Source organism: Augochlora pura, chromosome 3 (genome assembly GCF_028453695.1).
Source record: "Augochlora pura isolate Apur16 chromosome 3, APUR_v2.2.1, whole genome shotgun sequence".
In the NCBI taxonomy this organism is placed as follows: domain Eukaryota; kingdom Metazoa; phylum Arthropoda; class Insecta; order Hymenoptera; family Halictidae; genus Augochlora; species Augochlora pura.
This window is the reverse complement of record NC_135774.1, coordinates 26,088,876-26,113,356: the sequence shown is the minus strand read 5'-3', so window position 1 is coordinate 26,113,356 and position 24,481 is coordinate 26,088,876. Positions and strand designations below refer to the sequence as shown.

At 32.6% G+C, this 24,481-nt stretch overlaps 5 protein-coding genes across 10 annotated transcripts; 3 read left to right on the top strand and 2 right to left on the bottom strand.

The window, feature by feature from the left end:
* On the bottom strand, positions 1-12,486 carry Mbc (dedicator of cytokinesis protein myoblast city). 5 transcript variants are annotated; one of them, XM_078197212.1, is made up of 22 exons: positions 12,246-12,486; positions 11,467-11,708; positions 10,628-11,373; positions 10,277-10,433; positions 10,024-10,194; positions 9,581-9,961; positions 9,284-9,499; positions 8,895-9,217; positions 8,472-8,820; positions 7,450-7,548; positions 7,004-7,194; positions 6,590-6,940; positions 6,250-6,526; positions 5,932-6,179; positions 5,723-5,854; positions 5,367-5,646; positions 5,080-5,303; positions 4,388-4,994; positions 4,216-4,325; positions 3,295-3,420; positions 2,335-2,593; positions 1-2,225 (listed from the first exon to the last, which is right to left on the bottom strand). In XM_078197212.1, the coding sequence occupies exons 1-22, from the start codon at positions 12,292-12,294 to the stop codon at positions 1,764-1,766; spliced, it is 6,000 nt and encodes a 1,999-aa protein (XP_078053338.1). In that variant the 5' UTR covers positions 12,295-12,486; the 3' UTR covers positions 1-1,763. The 5 variants fall into 5 exon arrangements, 4 of the variants coding, with proteins under 4 accessions (XP_078053338.1, XP_078053339.1, XP_078053341.1 ...); XM_078197213.1 differs by having other exon boundaries at positions 10,277-10,430; XR_013495413.1 differs by lacking the exon at positions 1-2,225 and adding an exon at positions 2,716-3,142 and having other exon boundaries at positions 2,461-2,593.
* Positions 12,487-12,906: 420 nt separating this feature from the next.
* On the top strand, positions 12,907-18,498 carry Vret (vreteno). Its single transcript, XM_078176694.1, has 15 exons — positions 12,907-13,167; positions 13,428-13,482; positions 13,665-13,909; positions 14,007-14,186; positions 14,248-14,380; positions 14,479-14,648; positions 14,743-16,014; positions 16,081-16,294; positions 16,381-16,548; positions 16,657-16,771; positions 16,838-17,025; positions 17,099-17,342; positions 17,439-17,608; positions 17,701-17,941; positions 18,013-18,498. Exons 1-15 carry the CDS (start codon positions 13,121-13,123, stop codon positions 18,162-18,164), a joined length of 3,594 nt encoding a protein of 1,197 aa, XP_078032820.1. The 5' UTR covers positions 12,907-13,120; the 3' UTR covers positions 18,165-18,498.
* A 116-nt stretch (positions 18,499-18,614) lies between these two features.
* Positions 18,615-20,311, top strand: LOC144467905 (oxysterol-binding protein-related protein 11). The gene is made up of 2 exons (XM_078176895.1): positions 18,615-18,972; positions 19,154-20,311. The coding sequence occupies exons 1-2, from the start codon at positions 18,738-18,740 to the stop codon at positions 19,504-19,506; spliced, it is 588 nt and encodes a 195-aa protein (XP_078033021.1). The 5' UTR covers positions 18,615-18,737; the 3' UTR covers positions 19,507-20,311.
* A 116-nt stretch (positions 20,312-20,427) lies between these two features.
* Positions 20,428-22,314, top strand: LOC144467904 (uncharacterized). Its single transcript, XM_078176894.1, has 4 exons — positions 20,428-20,683; positions 20,760-20,976; positions 21,059-21,901; positions 21,972-22,314. Exons 1-4 carry the CDS (start codon positions 20,439-20,441, stop codon positions 22,209-22,211), a joined length of 1,545 nt encoding a protein of 514 aa, XP_078033020.1. The 5' UTR covers positions 20,428-20,438; the 3' UTR covers positions 22,212-22,314.
* Positions 22,315-22,408: 94 nt separating this feature from the next.
* Positions 22,409-24,110, bottom strand: P53 (transcription factor p53). Of its 2 annotated transcripts, XM_078197171.1 has the most exons (4): positions 23,988-24,097; positions 23,849-23,906; positions 23,434-23,686; positions 22,409-23,353 (listed from the first exon to the last, which is right to left on the bottom strand). In XM_078197171.1, exons 3-4 carry the CDS (start codon positions 23,650-23,652, stop codon positions 22,634-22,636), a joined length of 939 nt encoding a protein of 312 aa, XP_078053297.1. In that variant the 5' UTR covers positions 23,653-23,686; positions 23,849-23,906; positions 23,988-24,097; the 3' UTR covers positions 22,409-22,633. The 2 variants fall into 2 exon arrangements, with proteins under 2 accessions (XP_078053297.1, XP_078053296.1); XM_078197170.1 differs by having other exon boundaries at positions 23,849-24,110.
* Between the last annotated feature and the right edge of the window lie 371 nt (positions 24,111-24,481).

The window sequence follows — 24,481 nt, the reverse complement described above, 5'->3', positions numbered from 1 at the left end:
TTTATATATTAGAATTATGTATTATGAGCAACAGTAAATAAATTTTAACTTTGACATACAACGCAGTTACATTGGTCCCTAAATTAAATTAAGATCGATCGCTGGGAATATTAAATGAAATAAATGGCACATTAAGTGTATATTATCGTCTTTTGTTTAGTTTATGATAAATTTGGAAAATTAAAATTATATGCATATACCTACAATGTTTCCGCTCATTATTAAAGATTGAATACATTTACTGTTTGTTCACGTTTTAAGCAGATATTGTCATATAATATTGATCAAACGGTACAAACCATTTATTAACAAATTAAATAAATAAAGCACTAATCTCTTTGGCATGAGACTAAGACGAGAATTGCAATGAAAATTCTTGTATTACAGTTCTCTTATACATAACATAGTGCTTCATAACTGGTTCATATAGTTCTATTAAAATTCGTCACTTCATTCTTAATTTGTATCGTACAGCAGTACAATAAATAAACCTTGTAATTCAATCATGATCAATGAATAATTGTCTCCCACGTATGGAATCGATGCTTTACTGATTTGTATACTTAGAAGCTATAAAATTATATTCCAATATATTAAATAATTCAACATTTACAAAACTATGATTATCTTTTCGTCAATCGATATAAAAAGCATAAATTCTTATCTTACATTACTAAATCACAATTAATCGGTAATGCTTAGGTCGTAGTTATATATTGACAACATTTAGTTTTATAAATGTGGACAAAACAGATTTCTGATATAAAATTGAACATCAAAAATCGGTAGACGCCAAAAATATTTTGCACTTTAAAAATAGCTTTTTTTGAATTTCTCATATTGATATAGTAAAACAGTAGAAAATACTAACAACAGTAACAGTAAAATTTGTTCTAAAATGTTGTTACTGTGCGGAAGATAGTGTAAATGCCTAATATAAAAATTTATAAAAATACGCAGTAAAAATGGTAATATCAGCCTCTAATCATTGTGTTATGCATATTTTATACCTATATCATACGAAGGACGAAGTCTTTTCAAATGAAAAATTTTTCATATTGATGACATTAATTCTTTAAATACGTGCACTATGTAATTTAATATTCAAATATAAGGAGGACGTCTTATTTTCCTTTTTGTAGATATGTTTGTACAATTGTTAAATTATATAAATGGAAAGATATACTTCCATAAGCAATCGCATATTTTTGTCACGAGTCTATTAGTGATGTATATAATTTGTTCGAAAGTTCCTTAAATTGGATGGAATAAAAGCAAAGCTCAACTAATATTTATATATAAAGGACATTAATAATCTTATATAATTTGTTAGTTACTGGCGGCATTAGTAAACGCTTCCGGTACAGACAAGAAGTATAAATGGTAACTTTCTACTCATCCACTGTGAAACCACAGAACAGTTATAGAATAGATATATTATATGGAAGTTTCTCTCGCATATTTCGATATACTGATGTCACAAAAATATTGTAAAATAGATATCAAATTGCTCCTGATGAAATTAACTAATTTTTATCGCGTTTAATTTGAAGTATTTTTATCAATTAAAAGCATTGTAAATCCTCTTTCATTATATGTCGAGAATAATGATATGTAACCGCATCGACACTGTTGAACACAAAATACGTTAAGTTTCAAGCTCGTTCTAAATATTGTTTGGGATAAAACATTCCTATAAATATTATTATTAAACACAGTGCTCAGTATACTGGCAAGAAAAATGATCATGAAAAGAATTTTTGTCAAGTTACGGACGGATCACGACTAAAGTTATCTGCATCACCGGTAGAAAACATGAGCTTATTTAAACTGTAAGGCGGTCTTTTTGGTTTCGGTGGTGGTGTAGGTGGTTTCGTCTGAACGTCAAGATCGTCCGTTGGTGTTGGAAGTTTGTTTTTTGACCAATGTCCTAAAGGTTTGTTCAAGTTATTCAAGCTACCTGTTCCGCAATGGGAAGTAGGTAACTCATCCGGAAGATTACAATAATCAGCTTCGCGTGTTTTTACGGGTAAAGGTGGCGGTGGATCATCCTCGGACGCCGTGCTATCTGTTGTGCCAATGCTGTCCCTATTACCTTTCCCTAAACTGCTGGAATCCGTACCGTTGTTTATATTCCTTAAGTAATGCTGAGATTGGCCAGATAACCGATTACTTATTCTCCTCTCTTTTTCTATTTCTGATCTCAAAGGACGTTTTGGTGTTAACTGCAGAAAGAAAGAATTTCTATTTCAGTCACTATAACACTTTACTTTATCATGTAGAACTAAACATGATCGAACTTGTTTATTACTGTAAATAATGGAACGTTTGTACCTCTTGACGAAGCTCGTATTTAGGTGTTGTAGGGAAACTGGGTATTAATGGTGTTATAGGACTTGATGTACATTGCGAGATTTCTGGTGTTGTGTACCACTGACACGTTGGTTGATCAATTTTGTTTGAAGTAGAAGAGTCACTTTTCCGTGAACTTCTACGCTTCGAATCCTTTTTCTTATTTGTTCCTGGACTTGGGCTTCCTAGTGCTTTCTGCAGAGAGGCCGTTGACAAGATGTGTGAACGTATTGATGCGTTTCTGTATAACAATGATATATGTAACGTGCAAAATAATTCACATCTTAACTGTTTACTTATAGAAAGATCAAACTTTAGAGTCAGCGTTAATGTTAGTATCTTTACTAATGATTCACTATTTACCTATTAGCGTGTTAACCAGTTGGCATCGAAGATGCTTAATCCAGGGAAAAAATGATGACAAAAACAAATTATACCAAAAAGTGCAATGCAAATGAAGAATATAGTAGTGATAGAAAATAAAAGTGAAGGTATATATATATATATGTATATATGTGGTTTTCATAACTTGTTTCCTTTTCATAGTACAAAATTAATTATATGCATTAATCAGAAAAATAAGTACAGAATTATAAAATGGTAAAAAGGAAATCATTAAACGCATACATACAATGAATATATTAGCTACAGTATGTTAAAAAATCGGTGTGTAAAAAAGTGCGAAAGGAAATTTAAACATGCATACTTATGTACGTGCATATACAAAAAATGCTAAGTGCGGAGGAAGGATAATAGGATATTGTGTTTATCAGGTCCAACAGCAAAATTCCTGAAATCATATACATCGTTCTAATATTCATTCTTGGAAAATGTTAATAAGAAAAATGATAGACCAGGTATATGTATGAGAGATAGTAAAAGTAGAAGAAGATATATATTATTGATTAAAGCAACTCTGTCACATAATTGCGACTTGTTTACCTTGATAAATTGACGTTCTGAGCACCGGAAGACGGTGTATTGTTGTTAAAATTGAATGATGCAAACGACTTGAATGTTGCAACTTGGGATCTTGTAAGAGAGGATACCCTGGAGTGAGTCCCACAGCTGAACGAGATAATTAGAAAGTAACCACATTACTTTATAACGAGAAATAAGGAAACACTAATAAAGAAGAAAGACGATATCCTCACGAACATATTAACGTTTAAACATAGGAAGAAGTTAATAAAACGAAAGCGTAACGTTTATAATTCAGAAAGCGAACTTGAAGAACTATATGGATCAATTTATTACTACATAATTTTGCCTATACACTCATTTGCTGTTATTTCGAAATTTGTCATAGATATTTAACTACTTGCGCTGGAAAGACGTGCCATGCACGTCATAATGCTTTTGTCACAGAATCGCCAACGACGTGATACGTACGTCGTTATGCGATTATCACAGAAACAAAAACGACACGGATGGCTCGTCGAGCGTACTGTAAAATTAAATTAGTTAAGAAAATATAAGACATTTTTCGATATCTCCGAGGCGTCGAACACTGTATGACGCCTCCCAACGAGTTACACTAGACCGTTCTAGTACACGCGTCGGTGAATTTGTTGCCAGCGCAAATGGTTAAACTGTTGTGTCTCATGATTTATTCTATAGGACGCATCTCTTCTTTGTCTTACTCGACGTACATATTTGAACTTCTTCTATATTTACATGCATAAGAGTATTCACAATATAATATAAAAATGATTTTAAAAACACATATATTGATGATCCCGTACCAAAGCCAATGAAATTTAGTGATCACGATAGCACATTAAGTAAAACTAGTGTTAGTACAAATAGTTGCGATATTTAACAGCAAATAACAGTTATGAAAATCAAATAAGTATTACTCACTCTGAATTTGTTATGTTTGACTCTGACAAACGGTGATTATCTCCCTTTGAGGTCTGTGGTCTTCGCATAGTAACAGTATGAGACAATGTTTCAAATTGTAAATCGCAAGTCTGCAATAATAACATGTTGATAGAATAACCGTATAAGGAAAGTGTGAATTCTCCCGACGTACCCTTTTTCCGTATTTTGCTTCAACTTGACTTCGCATGGATGTGAAACAGTGTTCCAGTCGTTGATGAAACGGTGTCAATTCGGGAGGAGCGCGCATTTTATGCAATTGTAAACCAACGCTCAACAACGGTATCTGATCAGCAATCAACCCTTCTAACTTGAGAAGATCAGAATTTTCTTCTGGATGCGAACTACGATATTCAGGATTAAGAAAAGCTTTCTCATAGTTATCTATGCCACCCATTACTGCTGGGTCTAGTATGCCATTCAATTTCATACTGAGAGGGTTAAGTGGAAGACTGTGCTCCGCTTTGTGCGCTATAATTAAATCTCGCAACATACTGTTTGTAGCTTCCATCGTTTCTATCGCGTTACGAAGAGGGCTAACTAAGTAAGTTTCGCTGGATGTAACGGGGAAGCATCTGAGAATGCCTGGCAAGGGATAACTTGTAACTAATACTGTCCTTTCCAACCATAGTGAAGCGAATTCATTGTTAGCAACAGTCTCCCTTTCTTTATCACCAGAATTTGCCATAATTAATAGTATATCCTTCTTCGGCGCTGGCCTCGAAAATCGAAAACGTTGAACGTCGTTTACTCTGTGATATCTAAACCGCAAATAATATTATTTTGCATTATTCTACAGAAACTTGAAAATATATTCAAATCCCTAAATAAAAAGCATATTTTTACCTGAGAACTGCTTCCGCTGTTATGGGCTTCCCGCTGAGTCGATGCCTTTTTTCGTCCATTAGGGGATCCACTCTATTAATTTGTACATACTGATGATTAGATTCTAGTATTTCTGAAGTAGGAGGACCCAGTTTGTTCATTGGTTCCGCGTTTGGTAGCTGATTTAATGTTCGCGAACAGAAATCGCTTAGTCTCTCGTACTCTCTTCCACGGTAAATAAATACCTGAAACAAATATCTGTAACTCCCTGAAATTAATGTATAATTGCAAGTGATCCATTAACGTACTTTGTTCTGTAAAAATGCAGGATGCCCGCGACCATAATAAGCGACTCTAAAATATTCTGGTTCCGGTCGCAGTTGTTTTACTATGGCATCATAAAACTTAGCCATACGTCGCAATAACATAGAGAGCTGTAGGTAGTCAAATGTTTCTTCCTCGTATTGCGCGACAAGCTCTTTGCACACGCCGAGTGCGCATTCCCACATCTTACCCTTATCAAAGTAATCGATCATGTCGTTATACAAGGCTTCTTTTAATTCACGATGCGTTTGACATAACAGGTACCTATTTTGAAAGTTCATATCATCAATAGCTATGAAACTCAAATGATGACATAAAATTTTTTATTCAATGTTTATACCTGTGTGATCTTAATAGGGGTGGTAACGGCTGATCACTCCATGCTAACAGTTGACTATGCAACTTCAATGAGTATGCTGCTTCGGTGTAGTTATCACACTCCAAGTGCAATTCACAAAGCTTATTTACATACCTAAGAGATAAAATATAAACTTTCTGGTATAATACTAACACTATCTATTATCAACGAAGTATTAACAGCTTTCTTACCTGATATACATTTCTTTCCTATTTATATCAGAGTAGAATTCTAGTAAGTTCACAATACATAACATTCTATGTTCCTGAGACTCTGAGTGTATGATATCGCGGTACTGCAGCAGTCGCTCCATTAGTTTGGATATTGTATCAACAAAACGTAAACCTTGTTCTCGCATAGTTGAATGATTCTCGCAATGATCGCCCATCACTTGAGTCCACAGAGTTCGAAATTGTTCATCCCCTCTTCCCCCCTCAACCTATTAGAATATTATAAATATATAATATACAGTCAACTGAGGGAAAGAAATGATATTTATCAGAGCCCACCAATATATCCAACTTCGCAATCATTTCGTTCTCGTATTCTGTGAAATTAGCTTTTATATGAGTAGCATCCCTTTTCGTGTCGCCGTACCCTTCGACAATGCGTGAACTATAATACTCGCACTGCATCATATCAAAGAATATGGGTATGGTTGCCTTTCTTAATTCACTTTCTGGAATTAACGCCATTTCTAATATCGCTCCTACCAACGCAGGAACAAACAATATTTTATGTTGTCCCAAATTGAACCACATCGAACGAATTTCAAAAGCTGTCTCTCTGCAATAAAAATATTATATTCTTTATCGACTGCATTATAATAATTATAGTATATAGGTGTACCTGCGCATATCGTTGTAACGCAAAACAATGCGATTGAGTTTTGATGATGTGAACGTTTCCAACTGCAAAGCCGGCTGAATCAAGAACGCAATTGCACAATGGAAAAAATTCGACCAAGCCTGCTGTTCGAAAATAGTAAAGAAATAATCTCTGATCGTGCCAGAAAAAAAGCGCAATGACTTCAAAATTATGCTGTTTTGAAGCATAATCATGTCACACCAATCATTCGGGAACACGCTTCTTGAAACTAAATCTTTAAACACTAATAATATTTCCATAAGGAAGTCGAGCAAATCGAACTTAGTTCCAAAGTGGTTTATATAAATCTCATAATGTTGTTGAGTCATTTGTCTGAAATATTTACATTTATTTATTATATACTTTATAGTCTACTATATTACTTTATTGCCTTACCTGAATATTGCTAACATTACTGAAACTAGATTTCCGACTAAAGAATTTTCTCTATCCATAGATATAACTGTTTGTATAATGGTTCGTAAGGCTGTAAGCATAATCTCTTTCACATCCTGCATTGTGCTTCCTATGTCTTTCCTAAATGTTAATTCCAATATGTCAGATAAAATTCTGACACATAGTTCAACCTGTATAAACATAAGACAGAAATGTGCCTTTAGTATACTTGCTAGTCACTTCTAAATACTCTTGTGAAAACTTAATTAAAGAAATTTTTAAATTAAAATTTAACATAACAATAATCAGCAATCCTGAAAATCTAACATAAAATACTCATCCTACGTAGTTATCAGTATAGTTCTCAAGTCATTAGCAACCACTGTGCTATTAATCCAAAATAAATGTTGCACTTTAACTCGCCACGTATATGTCTCAGCAATTACCTCTTCGGAATAGCCGCGGTGCTGTTTGAGTCGATGTCGATTCTCACCAAGCAGCCTGGCTACCTTCGCCACGCTTTTTCCAGTCGTACTTGACAGCCCCTTTTTAGGCCAATAACCAAAACCAAACCAAACACAAAAAAATGAAACAACCCTATGTTAGTCAGAATATAATGCCAGCTTATACAAGAAAACAAATATTACAATTATAACTTCAATATCTGACCACCACCTAAGAGAAGTTGTACAGCATGCAAATGAAACGCAGTGTCTCCAAAAACGATAGAACAGCTGTAGGATAGTTGAACTATGTTAAACGTAAGAAACAATACAGAAGGTACTATGCAATGTCCCTTGATGAGCTTCTTCTGGTCATTACTTCAATGATATATGTTTATTTTTTCAAATTTAATCAGAACAGGATGAAAAGGCAAGATGTATAAAATCCAGATATTTTGTGAAGGTTTCCAAGTAAGCAACAATTTCATGTGATTGTTTTACGTGCTCATGCTGTACCAAGAACAGAAATGAATAATTCATTCCTCATGCTCTTAGACAAATTTGCATAGAAAATGCTTTCGAAGAATGATATAAGATTCACAGAAAGATGCGTGGCGAGAGGATGTCAGGCTGCACGGAAAGCACGAATAGTGGTACTATTAAGTTTCACAAGTTGTATAGGAAAGTTTTAAATGCAAATGAAAAGCTCCGCTCATATTTTTATTACAATAATGGACAGGTGACACGAAGAAATCGCAATTGTCTCAAACACAAGACACGTATACCTGGGTCTAAGCGTTGATACATCACACTGATATTAACATGAACGAAGCTTCAACAAGAATATATCAAGTTACTCATGAAAGTATTCTCTATCCGATGTATATTAATATGAATGTGTATCTCTATGTATATTAATATGGATATACTATATGAAAGCTCTTTAATGAGTAACATGAATATTTCGTTTCTTTCACAATGAAATTTCGTAATGTACAATTTAATAGTTTCGCGGCATATCTTACCTCTTCTTTAGCTTCCAGTAAGTCTCGAACCAAAATAGTAATCCTGGGCAATAAAATTGCTCTACATTCTGCATTTAAAAAGAGGGGACTGTGAACAATGTCGTTTACTGTCATCATTTTTTGTTTAGTTAATCTGCCTGTTGGCAGAGTAACTAGCAGATCAGTTAATATTGTGCTCAACTGTTTTCCACTATATACTCGTAATAAATGAGGTATAGTAGTTGGTAAATATTTAAGACACGCCCCTTGTACCAATAAGGTACTGTCCGTTTCATGTCTCATAAGTTCAACTATCGATTTCAATAGTTCCGTTAAGGTCTGAGAAAATTCTTCTTCATCTTGGTTCAACCTATTACAATAGTAAAATTTTGATGAAAACAACTATTAAAAGTTTTTGCGGCATTGACATAGAAAGGAACATACTCAGTAAATAGAAGACGAGATTCGACGACAAATCGCATACAATATTGAAGGCTTTTCATTGTTTTAAGAAGTATATCACGCTCTTGTCCGTCATTATTACAGGCATTATCTATACGTTTACGTAATACTGCAATTAATTTTTTGTAAGCGAGTGTTGCTGAGAAGCTCTCAGAAATATATAAATCTAATACTGGTTGGAAGTGTTGATACTTTCTATCAGACACTAAACCAATAATGAATAACAAACATTCAAACACCATATCGTCGTATACATCACTGTCCGAATTACTCATTAGTATATTAAATAAAGCATCCAAAACATCCTGTAAAACGACTCCTGTAGCTTACACACATTAACACATTTTTTCTATCTAATGCAATTTATTTACCTGTAAAAACTTGACTACTTCTTCACCATCGACTTTCATTAAAGCATCTAAAGATTCTTTTAGATCTGTGTTATGCGATGCCCAATTCAATAAGCCCAACAAATCTATATTTTGTGTCAGTTTTGTTGAACAAATATTAGTTGCTATGAGAAAACTATCTTTACTACTCAAAGTAAGTGCTCCTAAAGTTGGTTTCTTTTCAACGTTTAGTTCCACCTAAAAAACACCTCAGATTATATGTGATGTTTAAATGTTTTCTTATTGTGGTTTAAATGTTGATTAAAAAAAATTTCTTACCAATTCACCCCTGGTCGATGGAAGTTTCAAATACGAGATATCAATTTCTTCATATTTCTTTTGGTCTAGTTTATAAACTAGCAATTCGTGTTGTATATCTCGCAATGTAGTTCCATTACGTTGCATCAATTTCACGTAACTTAAGGCGAAAGGTTTCTCCGATTTATCTTTTGCTTCATTCGAACTACGATGTTTGAACGTGAATTTTAAGTGGGCTTGCTTGAATTCCTCAATGGGTATAGCAATTTTGAAAGTTTCACACCATCTTGGCTTGTCTTCGTGATAGTAAATGACGCTACGATATTCGTCAATTGGTGATGCTCCACCACCCAAGGTCATAACACCTGGTATCGCAGTACCAAATTCATTGCATACTTTAACCTACCGAAATACAAAATGATAGTAGATGGACAAAATCATAAATTTTACAAAATAATACCAACCGTTACTTCCACATTCTTGTCGGTAGATTTTGATCCTTTATTGAATTCACCACTAATTAAGGTGAGATACAAGTCATTTCTCACATCACCCGGTAAAATAACTTCTGGAAAGCCCATCTTCCTCGCAATAGCAACATTACCGAGTACTAAGTGAGGATTTTCATCTCGTACCTAAATCATATTAAAATTTTAGAAGTATTTTTGAAAAGCATATGATAGATTTATAGATTTTAAAACTTAAAATCCTACTTACCTGTTTTGGATCACCTCTGAGTAACTTCATACTAGCCCACAGCCCCTGACCACCAGTAAAGCTGCTACTATTACAGTTACCACTTTTTTGAATGCTTACTTCCTTTTGTGAAAGAATTCTTCGTAATGTGCCATCTAAGCTTTCTTTCTCACAACATCTGAAAGAAATAAGCAACACCAACAAAATAGATCTATCCAAGTTGTGTTCATAAGTATATTCTTATGAATACATTCAAAATATATATCAACACTTCATAAAAAATGTAGTTTTATGAATAAAATTGTTATGTTCTTTTAGATAACTATTAAGTCATCACTGTTAGATCGTGTTAAAATAGAATTTTATGCTTACTGTACAAATGGAATGAAATGATGGTGATCTGAATCACCTTCAAGTTTGCCAGTAACATACAGAGTGATGTCCATGGCTGCTACACCAAAAGGTCTCCTCATATTTTCAGCGCTTCTAGATTTTTGATGAGTCTGTGCAACACTTGAGCGTCTGTGATCAACATCTTTAGCTTCCATACCTCCTACCCTAATTACATAACAAGCTAAATAAACCTTATCCCTGGCCAGGTCACGAGAACCAAGGTCAGTAAATAGAACTCGAAGATTATGAAGTTGATCTATATCCCTGGCTAATCCTTCTTTGCTCCATGAAACTACATAGTTTTCAGTAATTGCTTTCATTTCACGACCATCATACAGTGTCAATAATAATTCTACATCTTCAGTCATTTTACATACAAAATTCCTTACACTAACAAAGAAGATATGTGAGTAAACAGGTGTTTGTGGCTTTGAAGGCTTCTTTTTCATATCATTAGCTGCCTTTCTTATTCTTTCAGCAGCTGTTTCATGATGATAATACAACTGAATTGTACTTGTTTCTTCGGGATTAAGGACATTTCCTTGATCGTCTCGAACAACCATATCCAGACCCAATAACTGATTGCCAGTGTCGATCCTAGCTGTTGCTAGTCTCTTCATGTCTTTCAACTCATCCACTGTCAATGTGCCACTTAAAATTTTGCTTCTGTACTCTATTAATTCTAAAAGTTGCTGTTTTATGTTTAAGAAGTGTTCTGAATGAATCTATAAAGATACATAGGAAACACCATATAAAATGTTATTTATTAGTTAATTTAAATGTTTTCAACTATACTAAATATCTTTTATTACACATACCACATATAAGTGTTTCCAATGATGTCCCCATTCTCTCAAAACATTAGTAATTTCATGTATCAGACAATCCTTACTCTTTGATTCTTCTATAATATGTATGTAAGATTTTGGGAAGATCCCAGATGTTCCATTAATTTTGCTTCGTCCACAGTACCAGTCTCCACACTCTGCTGATATATGTACCACTTCCCCAACTGTTAATTGTATAGTATGGGGGGACTCGTGTGCAAAGTTGTCAATGGCTATGCAATCATAAATAATTAGGTACAGTTAAGTGTCATGTTTAATATATCATCTTTTAATATTTTAAACTACTTGAACGACATAAATAATACCAGTAATACAAATAACCAATACAAAATAAAATTTCGTTATCAATTATTGCTAAGTAAAACAATATAGGCTACTGCCAATTTTAATGTATATAAACAAGAAGAAATACAACTTTCAATTGATAAAAATAAGAAGGTTACTAAAAGAATAGAAGACTAACAAAAACAGCGACATGTCATGTAATTATTGTGTATGCGATAATGTTAATGACGTTATAAATCATTTCAACGATACCCGCGAAACAATTAAATATTTCTCAACGATGGAAATAAACTGACTGTATCTCAGTTTAAACAAAAGAACAATGAAACTTTAATAAGGAAATTCTTGCGAGTCGTTGAGTGGCGCGTTACACAAGAACTAAAATTTTATCAGGCTGGGGCACCTCCCAGGATGTTAGAGCTTACAAAGGCCAAATTAATAATATTCTACGAATTATTACTTACCCACTCCTAGATGTCCTTTAACCTTCACCCATGCCATTGTCATTCTCATTGAAAATCAGCTATAACAATATATGTACACTAATTACATTTCGATGGACACGTTCGTCGTGCGAGTAAAATACGATAGACTTTATCTTGACATCTAATACATCTATACGCAGGGAAACACGATGCTAGTGCCTCGATATTGTCACAGTGATGGAAACCAATGGAAACACGGATGAGTTAAATGCACCATGAACTATATCTCATCTTATAGATTGTATTACAACGCTGCGCATATTCTTCTTCGTGAAAAACCGGGAAAAATGAACGAATACATACATATACGTATGCATGTATGTACATATTTTTCACGTAGCTTTTAAACTAATTTGATTAACCGGTATGAATCAAATATATGAAATGTATTTCTACAATAGCTAAAAATATTTTCAATTTTTTATAAAAACCAAATATATTCACGTATATGTACAAATATGTAACAATGTAAATATTTATTTCCGTAATGGGAATGTCTTTTTATTTGTAGGTTTCTTCCTACAAAATATGATACGTAATTCTAGACACTTGTTCCTGTTCTGAATGTCACCGTTTTTTTATCGCATTCTTTCCTTTCTTCGTAATTCATACATTGCTTACATATGCACCTTACCTATAGCAAATTTATGTCTAGTTTACGTATACGCTAACACCATACATATGTGATTTAGCGTTGAAATAAACTGGGTCTGATTTTGGTTGAACATTAGTAATAATAGGTGGTTTAGTGTTCCATTGAAAATTCATTTGTTTCGAACCTTATTTCAGTCAGTGTGATACGTCTGGATACGATTTTCATTTTAATCAATTGTTACAAAATATCAGAAAACGTGATGGCATATTCTGGTATATTAACAGAAAATACTCGTATAAGTAACAGGTAAAAATTAATTTAGAAATAATATTTGGAAATAATTAACTAATTTAGATATAACATTGATATTTGTTTCCACGACTTACAACATAAATTATTTTTTATTTTCGTACTTTGAACGTGTGAGAAAGCACGTTTCTATTCACCGACAACAGTTGATCTTGTAAACAATTTTCATTTTTGTCTTAATAGCTTGCATGTTTTAAGTTTTCCCTTAATAAACGTAACAGTGATTAATGTACGTAAATATATCTTTTTAAAAATAGTACCAATGCAGAATTCACACTGTATGTGAACAATTTACCGGTGGAATTGAATGAGGTATGTGGATGAAATTATTCAAATATAATTTATTATTATTTCTTAACAATTTTTTATTACCATATTTATATTACTTATTAAAATTATATTTTTCATTTTATACAATGTACTCAAACTTATTAGAAACACTATTTCTCGAGTAGAATTTAAGAAGGAAATTTATATATTTTTTAACTTTAAAGCAAGGATTCTTGGAAATCTTTAATCACTATGGAAATGTCATTGGACACTTTTTTCGGCCAAATACAATCTGGGGTTATGTTTCATATGGCTCTTCTTCCGAAGCACAAAGTGCCATCATGGATTTAAATAATGTAGCACCTTTATATTTGGAAGTTTCATTGCGTAGGGAAAAACAACCTAATAAAACTTATACTGCGAAAGCTCCTGTTCCCAATCATGAAAATAGATGTGAGAACAAATTTTTGTAAGTATTTGCTTATATATTCTTATTAGTAGATGTATAATGCTTATAAATTCATTGAACCGATTTCATATGATACATTGATATGAATTATGTATAGGATACAAAGAACAGGCTCAGAAAAACCCATGGATATATTAAACAAAATAGAACCAAACGTGGGTTTACCAAATCATACAGCAGATAATAATTTATTGTCTAATTATCCTACTAATCCCTTCACATATAATCCATATGAAACTGCAGAACATTATGCACATACGAATATGTTATGGACAAGGTATTATTAAAGTATTGTTTATTATACATATAAATATATAATTTTTTTTTAAATATTGTAGAGGTCATATGAACATTGGACAAAATGGTAAAAGACATGTATCCCTTGGACGTGGTTATACAATGTATGAAATCCCAGATCCAGATCCTGAAATTCTCAATCATATCAGCAAGGTGTATGAAAAACGAACCTCAGTAAGTGATAATATTGATAGAGGATAGAAATGCTTAATGTAACTTTAATATTAAGTAATAAAGTCATGAATACTGATCGTAGCTATTCATTTTAATAGGGATTGTATGAATTTGGTAATGACAGTCTAGAATGCACGATTGGAAAATGTAAAAGATGTTCAAAAATAACGAAATTCGCTTGTGAAGGATGTCCTGGTGTCTTTTACTGTAGTAAAAACTGTCAAGAAATTGATTGGCCACAACATAGAATAGAATGTCAATCTGTTCCGTAAGCACGATCTAATATATTGATTGTTGCTAGCACTTAAAGTATTGGTTATTTTGTTATATTTTATTATTTATGTTTTATGTTTCATTTTTAGAACTTTGGTGACAATGACAACAAATACACCAAAAATTCGAAATGAAGGACTAACTGGTAATAAAAATTTGTTTTCTTTGCAACTGCCCCTACGTCGACCAAAGCAGTCACCAAGTATAATAGGACAGACGAAACAACATATTAACGTTGAAGACATAATAAAAATACCTACAAGCGTTAATAACAATGATAGAGAAGAGTTGAGGGGCTTAAATGTTAAGAGTGCTAATCAATGCGAAAGATCGCAGAACACTAAAGAAGAAAATATTCCCACAGTACAAAGATTGAATGTGGTTAAAAGTGATAAAAATAGCATTGAGATTAGTGACGTGAAAAAGCATGAGAACAATTCGTTTCAAAGGTTGCAAGATTCTTTTCCATGTTCCGATAAAAATGTAGGACACGAAAGACTTGAAAATCCCGTTAATAGCGATAGAAGGAGACAAAATTTAACTGTTAACGATGTAACTAAAATAGAAGCAGAAATTGCTTTCTTGAAGCCTATGTTTCTATCAAAATCAAATTTTACAGAGGTAAAAATAATTTTAAATGAAGGACGTGAATATTGGATTCAGAAATTAGATGATCATGACAAGATTGTTGACTTAATGACCAAATTACAAGATGTGGCACAAAAAGCACAGCAGAAAGCGGAAATAGTTGTTGGAAAGCTGTATGCAGTCAAATATGAAGATATATGGCATAGAGCACTAGTAAAGTCATTAGATCCTTTAACTGTGCATTATATAGATTTTGGTAACGAGGAAGTCGCAGAATCGACCGACCTGCGTCTAATTCCTCAATTGGAAGATATTAAGAGGTTCGCTACAAAAATTCGTATTTCTGAGAAAGCATATGAAAAGTATAAAGATCTTGGTTATGAAAGTGAACTGTGTGTAAAATATATATCTATTGATGACAATCAAGTGATCAACGTGGAAGTTAAAGGTGAGAAAGATAAAACACCAATTCGAAATTCAGAATCAGAAGTTCAAACTCCAATATTGGAAACACAGAGCTTGATTGACAAAAGTCTGGCTGTTTCAAAAACTGATATTAGTAAAATGGGAATAACTACCTTCAAAAAACCACAAAACATCGTAAATATTGCATCTGTTGGAGAATTAGGTTTTCTTGATATACACGCAGAATTGAGAAATTCTGTTTATAGCGTTACATTATTATTAAATGATTTATCGTCTGATTTTGGAAAACTTTTAAGTGACTTGCCTGCAGTCTGTGAACAAGAAATAGTGAAGAATTTAAATCACAGGTAGGCATTAATAATATTTACAGACTTCAGCATATGATAGAGAGTTTAAATTTGTTTAACTGATAGACCTCAGGTGAAGGAATTGATATGTGGTCAGAGACTTGATGGAGAATGGTTCAGAGGATATGTTTCATCACTAGATAAACCTTTAAAAATGGTTATAATAGATGAAGGTAGGGTGATGGAAGTTACCAAAACTATTCCATGTCCCAATGACTTTGTGAATATTTGTTCTTTTGGTGTTACATGCAATATAATGAGCACAAACCATAAGTTAGAAGTAGGTTTCTATATATACTGTATAATTTTAGGAAATATGATATATATATGTTATTTTCTTATCAATTATTAAACTTCCTTTTATAGACAGGTGAGCATTACAGCTTTAAAGTGTTGGCGCGTATAAATGAAAACGAAGTCAAAATAGAAATTGAAACCAGTGATAAGGAGAAAATTATTGCTATTGTGAAGTCATGGGCACCGGTGCTTGAACAAATAGGGGTGCAATACGCTTCATTAAAAAATAAATCTGAGGTTTGAACATTAATTTCAACTCAAGTAATATAAATAGTAATTATAAAATTTTGAACTATTTTTGTAATGCATTACCTATATTATTAAAATCTCTGGTGGTTATAATAGGTATGCCTATCTTCTTATCGAAATCATTTTCATATGTATGTTCGACCTCTCGATACTGCGAGCAAAAATCACTTCAATCATGTTATGCAAAGCGTTGCAAAATGTGCACAAACAGGTATTCAAAATATTTCATAGTAATTTTTCCATTTTTACAAACTAACATAATATATTGATGTTCTAGCTTCATCGTTAAATGAACCACCAATCGTTGGACAAATGGTACTAGCACATTATGAAGATGATAATTATTATCGTGCGATTGTTACTAAATTGCAAGGAAGCGAAATTAGCGTTGTGTATATTGATTTCGGTAATGCAGAAATCACTGATATAAAAAAACTCAAGATTCTAAGTGATGAATTAAAACAGGTTTGTTACGGTTTAATATCAATATAATAGCATAGTATTTGTTAAAATATACTGATCGAAAATTTTTGAAAAGCTGCCATCTTGTACAACTAAGATTATATTGAAAGACGTACCGCAAGATACTCCTATGACCAAAGAAATAAGTGACTATCTTAGTCAATTAGTAGGTATAGAAGAAACTATGATCTGCAGCTTTGATGGTATACCATCAAAAGATGGTGTTCATCTTCAACTTAAAGGAGAAAATTTTAATAAAATAATAAGTGAAATGCTAGTACCAAAATGGAAAAAAAGTGACGAGAAAAATGACGAGAAAGGTGATTCTTAAAGAATGATTATTATTATAATGAATGATGAGTATTAGCTTTAAAATTACCTTCATACCTTTAATATAAAACTGAATTATATTACAGATACAACGTGTTACACGTTAGACGACATTGAGTTTACTAACCTAGGAAAAGTAGGTGATATTACAAAAGCATTCGTATTATGTTCTCATGATGAAGATGATGCCACGTATTCGATGTGTCCATCAGATAACAATTTAATAACTCATATTTTTAAAACTATGTCAAACCAGGTAACTTCCAGATCTTTAAAGTTAACTTATATGTATGTACGTATATGTAATATTCTTTACACTTATTAAATTAATTTACGTATACATTACAGATGACTGAATACTGCAATAAATCCGAGCATTATATACCTCGTGACAATGAACTCTGTATAGCTTTCTATAATGATACATGGTATCGTGCAGCTTGTGCTAATCGTTCTGAAACACCGACAGCAAGTCTCATTTTCTTCATTGACGGAGGATTTATTAAAACAGTTGCTCATGAGAATTTACGACATATGCCGAAAGATTTTCTAACTCCTGAAGCACTTGCAAATGTTTGCACCATTAAAAGTAAGTATATGGTATACGTTTGTCTTTATTTCAAGTATTACAATTAAAAATATTCTTATCCTTTTACTCAGATTTAGATCCTACCAACTTTAAGAATTCAGCTGATGCAATATTAGTACGTAGGAAAATTAAGAAATTGATTACGCCTAATACTAGCTATAATATAGAGATCGTTGATTGCGATAAAGACAATACATATTTGGTGAACATACTAGATATTTAATTTCAATAAGTTTAAGAAATCATTTCTTTTACAAATTAAAGAAATGCAGAAAACAGGGACGTCGTGAGAAGTGTTTTCTAACACTTCACAGTTCAATCAGTCTTAAAGGCGAAGATTTATTATTTTAAGTTTTTAAGACTATGAAGAGAACAAGAGAGAAAAATGTAAAACTGTGAATAATATATGATTCATTTATTTTTTTTTAAGCAGTTTTACTACTCTTCTATATTTTTTATACTATTTCAAAGATTTCAATTAGTATTAAGATACAATAATTATAATAAAAAGAAGAAAATTTTGGTGTAAACTTATATAATTACAATAAAAATGATTAAAAAATGAAATTATTGTTTATAGTATTTCGATTCTTCTAAACTGTGTATGTACCATGTATTTTGTGGGAATGAGGATTCGCCGTTACACATTGTTGTGCTTTATTTACGTATCATTCTAACCTAACTTAAAGTACCTGACTAACCTCTCTTGATATGACAGTTCGGATGTGACAGATTGCTGTACACAACTGTCTCATTTTTAAATACACACGAGGCTTCCAAAGAATAGAAACAATAAATGATGAACGTTCAAATAAGACACCCTTATGAGGGTTTATTACATAAGTATACTAATGCCATGAAAGGCTGGCAATATCGTTGGTTTATCCTTAGCCCTGAAACTGGAGAACTACATTATTTTCTTAGTGAATCTGAAAAGAATCAACGACCAAGATGTTCAATATATTTAGCGGGAGCAGTGATTGCGCCAAGTGATGAAGATTCCAATACATTCACTGTCAATTCTGCTACAGGTATGTTCATATATTAAACTATATTATCTATTATTGTTTACATATAAAGGTATTCGTAGAAACGAATTGTGTGAATAAAAATACTGTATTCTTTCTATCAATAATTGCTTGGATATTGGTATAAACAATACATATGTTTTCAAAAGTATTTTTTTCTAATAATGTTTTTAAACAAATTTAGGTGACATGATTAAATTGAGAGCTACTGATGCCCGTGCTCGTCAAGAGTGGGTAGATAAATTACGTGCTGTCACAGAAATGTACACCAGAGCGATAGCCAGCAGTCATCCTCCCTTGCCTCCTAGAGACCACTCAACAAATACCAATAGGAACCCAGTAGCTAAGTTGGAAGTTTTAGATGCTTTTGCTAATTGTCAAGAACAATTAAGCAAAGTAGAGAAACATAATCATGCGTTAGCACAAACTATTGAAACTTCGAGCTTAAACCTGGATCCTGACCTACTAGTACTTAAAGCAACAGCTTATACCACATTACATACATTAAGTCAATGTTTAAATATACTATATCAGTAATTTCTACTGAAAATGTTATTATTACCAATCAAAGACTTACAAGAACTTTTTATCTATACGTATCAAATGCATTTCAATTAATTCCAGCATAATATCTTTTAAACCTCATATCGACAATCCAATTGTATGTTCTTCCAAGTCAGAGTTATGGGAGAGTTTGCCTTCTTATCAAATAGTAGATAGAAAAAAAATAATAATTACCATGTTATTTATAAGAATTAAACATAAATACATTTACTGTATTGAACATCTCTAAGAATCTTTATATTTTAAACATGTGAAAATTTACAGCCTTCACATTAGTGCAAAGAGTGAATTTGCAATAAACAAATAAACTAATATAATTCCATTCTTAGGAATTTAATTAGGAATGTATAAGTGCTTGCAATTATTCTGTATAGGTATATTGATAAAGAATAAAGAATGACAACCAGTGATTATTGGGGCTACAAAAAATTTGTTATTGAAGTATAGATATGAAAATATAAAACACGAATCACAAAAAATAGTCACGAATAAATTGATTTTTTTTACACTGTTGATGTCTTTAAAATCTATGAGAAACGACAGAGAATAGTTTCTTGCCTTATAATAAGTGTCAAGGTCATGGAATTAGGTGAAGGTGAACAAGTAGCAACAGACTTTTACTCTGCTTAAAGACCAAACTCAATCAGTTTGATCATGGCATGGTCCATGAAAAGATCACAGTTAATCATTCTACTGATATTTAACTATACCTAATGTTCTTGTTACCATAATTATGATAACAAATAGAAACATGCGAAATGGCACAAAAATATTTTTATCTGATTTTTAAAAAATGATATTTTGTGTTTTAAGTTTACATTAAATGTGATTTTGACGATTATTTGAAATGTCATTTAAAGTTAAGTAAAAAATACTCCTCAAATAAAGAAGATTTTGAAAGGAATATGTCTATTACATCTACTCCAGAACTGTTGACTGAAGCAGCAGGTGTTAAAATCTTTATGACACCATTACTAGAGGAAGAATCTCTGTCAAATGTAGCCTCGATTACGGGAAAAATATGTGTGACGTTGAAAGACGTTAAGGAAGCGAAATCTTGTGGATTTCATCTGACAAAATCAAAATGGGATCCATATCCTTGGGTAAGCTGCGTCGAAACGGGAAGTCTTGCGGATGCTGGTGGTCTTAGGTAGGTTTAAAGAAAATTAAACAATTAAAGTTAAGAAATACCACTGACCTAAATGGTTTTACTTGTTGTTTTTCAGAGCTGGTGATTGTTTAGTGAGCATCGAAGGGAAAGATTTGATAGGATTAAAAATAAAAGAAGTTGCAACATTCATTCACGAGCATGAGAAACAAAATATAAATCTATTTATTTGGAGATGTATTAATGAAGAAGAAAAAATGGCAGAAACAGGAGTAGCTGTAAAGGGACCATTGCCTGATGTAGCAAATAAACTTGCAAATGCGGTGTCTGGAGTTGTATATAAATTTCTTTAAATAACTTCTTGGTTGAAGCATCATAAAGTCATACAGCTTTCTCAATAAAATCATATTTTCTTAGGTGAAGGCTCTAGAATGTCCAATTTGTTTGGAAAGTTCCGTGCCCCCAGTATCTCAATGTGTTCACGGACACATAATTTGTGTAGGATGCAGACCAAGAACGTCTCGTTGTCCAGTTTGCCGAGTTAGATTAGGTCAAGGTAGATGCTTACTCGCAGACAAACTTCACAAGGTATTTCGAGATGTTTTCGAAATAAAGGGCAATTCATGCGATAATATAACATACCAAGGTTGGACTCTTCAAGATCGTCTATTTGGCAAAAGTATCAAGAAGGTTACGTCATCAAAAAATGATGGTGCAATTCTGAAGGCGCGTCATTTACTATTGTCTAAACTATTTTTTGGCGGAGTGGAGAAAGCAGCTTCGGCAGATAATCTAGTAACAGTTTCCAGTGAAGTATCTGGCACGAACGAAACATCGAATAACAACTTAAAGTTTGAAGATTGTTTAAGATTAAGTGATCGTACGAAGTCTGCTAGTACAGGAGAATTGTCGAAGGAAACAATGAAAAATGTTATCAATGAATCTTTGCAAGCTGATGGTAATGATAGAATATCAAGGGTTACTAGCAGAATTTCGAGTTCTACCAGTTTAATGTCCAGCATATCTCAGAAAGGTTCTATAGATTCTATAGCTTGTATGCAAATTGTATGTCCTTTTCAGAAACAGAGTGGTTGTAAAGATATTATTACTCCTGACTTAGTATTGGAACACCTAATTGGAGTTCATGAAGTTCCACACATTCATTTCTATTCTAATCCTGTACAGATTCCGTTACCACTTCCATTTGGTATTAACGCTGTTTATATATTACATTGTGCTGGGGAACTTTTCTTCTTGCAGGTATATTTTTTCTATTGTTATTTAACTTATCATTTCGTGAAAAATGGTATTATGAAATGTAAATGTACAGTACGAACAGGAAGCTGTCTGGATTTCGTGTGCGACGAGAGGTAGAAGTGTATGGGAATGGATTTTGCATGGTCAAGGAGAAAACAATACTGAAATAAAGATGCGAAGAAGTGTAATCAGCCTCGAAATTCCTATGACACTACTGTCTCAACATCTAGCACCATTGCCAAACTCATTGTCATTGCAAATATTGAGCATTCAATTGAGAGAATGTACTTCTCGTGAACAGTTAGAGGTATAAAATTATGTGTATATACGTGATATTAAAAAAGTAACGAAACTATTTATTATTGTTACAATAAAAACTTAACAACTACGTCATACTTCTACGTAAAAACTAGATACATGATTATCACAATACTAATATATATATATATATATATTTATATACATATATGTATTATACATATATATATATAATAATAAAACTATTTCTGTTGTGAGATTACTTCAGTCAAACTTCAGTTAAATTCGTAATATTATTTAAACATAGATTTAAGTATGTCATGTAAAAATTAGCGATGTACCTACAATCTAACAGTACTTACTAAAGTGTAAAATGCATCTACTACAGTTGTAAAGTATACAAATATATAACAATGAATTATGCGCATTTTTAAACTATAAGGCACAGATATAGTGAAAGACATTAGATTTGTATAATTATGGAGTTTTGCGTAATATATCGTCCATATACGGTTTAAAAAATTCATATTGGCCAGTTCGCGAAGCCTGGCCAGCCATTATATCGTAAGCATATTTTAATACCGCTAAATAGTTTTCTTTCCCAATTATGTTCAATTGAACATTAAAGACATGTGTATCACAGGATGGCATAACTTTTAAAGAACCTGATAAACAATGCTTCCTTTTCTTAACTTCAGGTTGTGTTATCTCTGATTCTTCTTTCATTTTGTCTCTCTTTGGACAGCTACAAACCCTAACCGGAAGTATACGTCTACCCAGTACCGTTCTTTTATGGTCTTCCAAAGTAAAGATTAAATCTGTTGGTCTACGATTCATGCCAGATGGGCAACTATTCTTACATAAAAATTTGAAATTCATTAGCACATACTGTGATCCTGGTTGTGGTGTACGAAGAGGTGTCAGTACAGACAAATGCTCATTTCTTTCTTCATACATGCTTGAATGATCTAAACAGCGAACAACATGTTTTATAACTCTTGGGTCATAATCTCGATTGTTTGTATTATTTAATGCCATATGGTTATGGCATCTTCTGACTGGATCACTTGCATATTGATCCAAACTAAAAACCATGGTAGTGCGCAAATATAAACCATCAACAGGTGGATCCCATTTAAAACGCAATGGTAATGTTTCATCCATGTTAATGAATACTTTTCCCAATGACTGAGAATACTATTAACAAAATATGAAAAAATATATCAGATCAGTACTTTCATTTGATGAGTAATCCATAAGTAATAAAGAATTCTTACAATTCGATGTTTAGTAGACTCTTGATTAGCCAATGAAAACTGAAAATTGTAACATCCAGGAAATTCTTCCCTTACTGGAGTTGTGGTTTCCGATGCTGGATAATATTCGGGAGAGTCTTCATTTTTCATTACTTTTCCTTCCATGTACTGTTGTGTTAAATTTGTCATATCGTATTCTTGGTTGCTCTCAAATTTATCATCGATATTGTCGTCAATCATATTCTCTGTTAATAATGGCAAAGTATGGCTTCCGCTGTTTGTTGTGACAAAAAAAAGCATAAATATTGAGTATAGTGTTGTTTAAAAATCTATTAAGGATTTTATTTACATTAGGCTGTACGTAACTTACATCGAAAGCTAAGAATGATTAACATAATTACAAAAGCAAAAGTTTCGTGACAAAACGGTTACTTACATTTCTCTCTGCAATTCCGAAAACGCATCGTCGTCTAGTAATGCTGACTCTTGTGAGTCTGAAAATCCGTTTTTGTTAGTCATACCGAAATATTTACTATTTGCCACTAATTGTTCTAATTTGTTTCAATTATTAACACCTTATTCCCATTCGTTTCGGCGAAAAGACAATGTTTTAGCGGGAAGATCCTTTGTTCAAATAAAGGATAATCTTCATCGACAATATGGCGGTGCACGCGTAATATAAAATTATTTCATAGTGCTGCCAATTGTGGCAATCTTTGGAACTTCGAATAGGGGGTCTATACATGCGCCAATCCACATGGTGGCGGAACGCTCAAATTGTTGGAAAATTATGAACCGCTAATGGTTTACATAGGCAACAGACATGATGTCACTGCATTTCCGATGTGAAGGTCTTTATATAAATAAACTGTTTGATTAAAATATTTATGCTCAACACTTATCATTTAATCGGACTATTTATATGAAATTATCAAACTAATAAATATTTAAACGCGTGTTCTGTTTAAGAAGGTTCATTATAAATTGAATAACTCGTTGGTATGCAAACGATAACAATTGAATGTAAATGGAATGAAACAAATGTTGATAAAGTAGATAACTTTAATCA

Excerpts from the sequence above, each read along its gene's own strand:
- P53 (XM_078197170.1), bottom strand. The coding sequence starts at position 23,931 with ATGACTAACAAAAACGGATTTTCAGACTCACAAGAGTCAGCATTACTA. Across the intron at positions 23,687-23,848 it reads TCGGAATTGCAGAGAGAAAT|CGGAAGCCATACTTTGCCAT; the intron begins GTAAGTAACCGT and ends CACAACAAACAG. Across the intron at positions 23,354-23,433 it reads AGTCTACTAAACATCGAATT|TATTCTCAGTCATTGGGAAA; the intron begins GTAAGAATTCTT and ends TTTTGTTAATAG.
- Vret (XM_078176694.1), top strand. The coding sequence starts at position 13,121 with ATGGCATATTCTGGTATATTAACAGAAAATACTCGTATAAGTAACAG. Across the intron at positions 17,343-17,438 it reads CGAGAAAAATGACGAGAAAG|ATACAACGTGTTACACGTTA; the intron begins GTGATTCTTAAA and ends ATTATATTACAG. Across the intron at positions 17,609-17,700 it reads TTAAAACTATGTCAAACCAG|ATGACTGAATACTGCAATAA; the intron begins GTAACTTCCAGA and ends TATACATTACAG.
- LOC144467904 (XM_078176894.1), top strand. The coding sequence starts at position 20,439 with ATGTCTATTACATCTACTCCAGAACTGTTGACTGAAGCAGCAGGTGTT. Across the intron at positions 20,977-21,058 it reads CAAATGCGGTGTCTGGAGTT|GTGAAGGCTCTAGAATGTCC; the intron begins GTATATAAATTT and ends ATATTTTCTTAG. Across the intron at positions 21,902-21,971 it reads GGGAACTTTTCTTCTTGCAG|TACGAACAGGAAGCTGTCTG; the intron begins GTATATTTTTTC and ends GTAAATGTACAG.
- LOC144467905 (XM_078176895.1), top strand. The coding sequence starts at position 18,738 with ATGATGAACGTTCAAATAAGACACCCTTATGAGGGTTTATTACATAAG. Across the intron at positions 18,973-19,153 it reads CACTGTCAATTCTGCTACAG|GTGACATGATTAAATTGAGA; the intron begins GTATGTTCATAT and ends AAACAAATTTAG.
- Mbc (XM_078197212.1), bottom strand. The coding sequence starts at position 12,294 with ATGAGAATGACAATGGCATGGGTGAAGGTTAAAGGACATCTAGGAGTG. Across the intron at positions 5,855-5,931 it reads AGGAAAGAAATGTATATCAG|GTATGTAAATAAGCTTTGTG; the intron begins GTAAGAAAGCTG and ends TTTATCTCTTAG. Across the intron at positions 5,647-5,722 it reads CCCCTATTAAGATCACACAG|GTACCTGTTATGTCAAACGC; the intron begins GTATAAACATTG and ends CTTTCAAAATAG.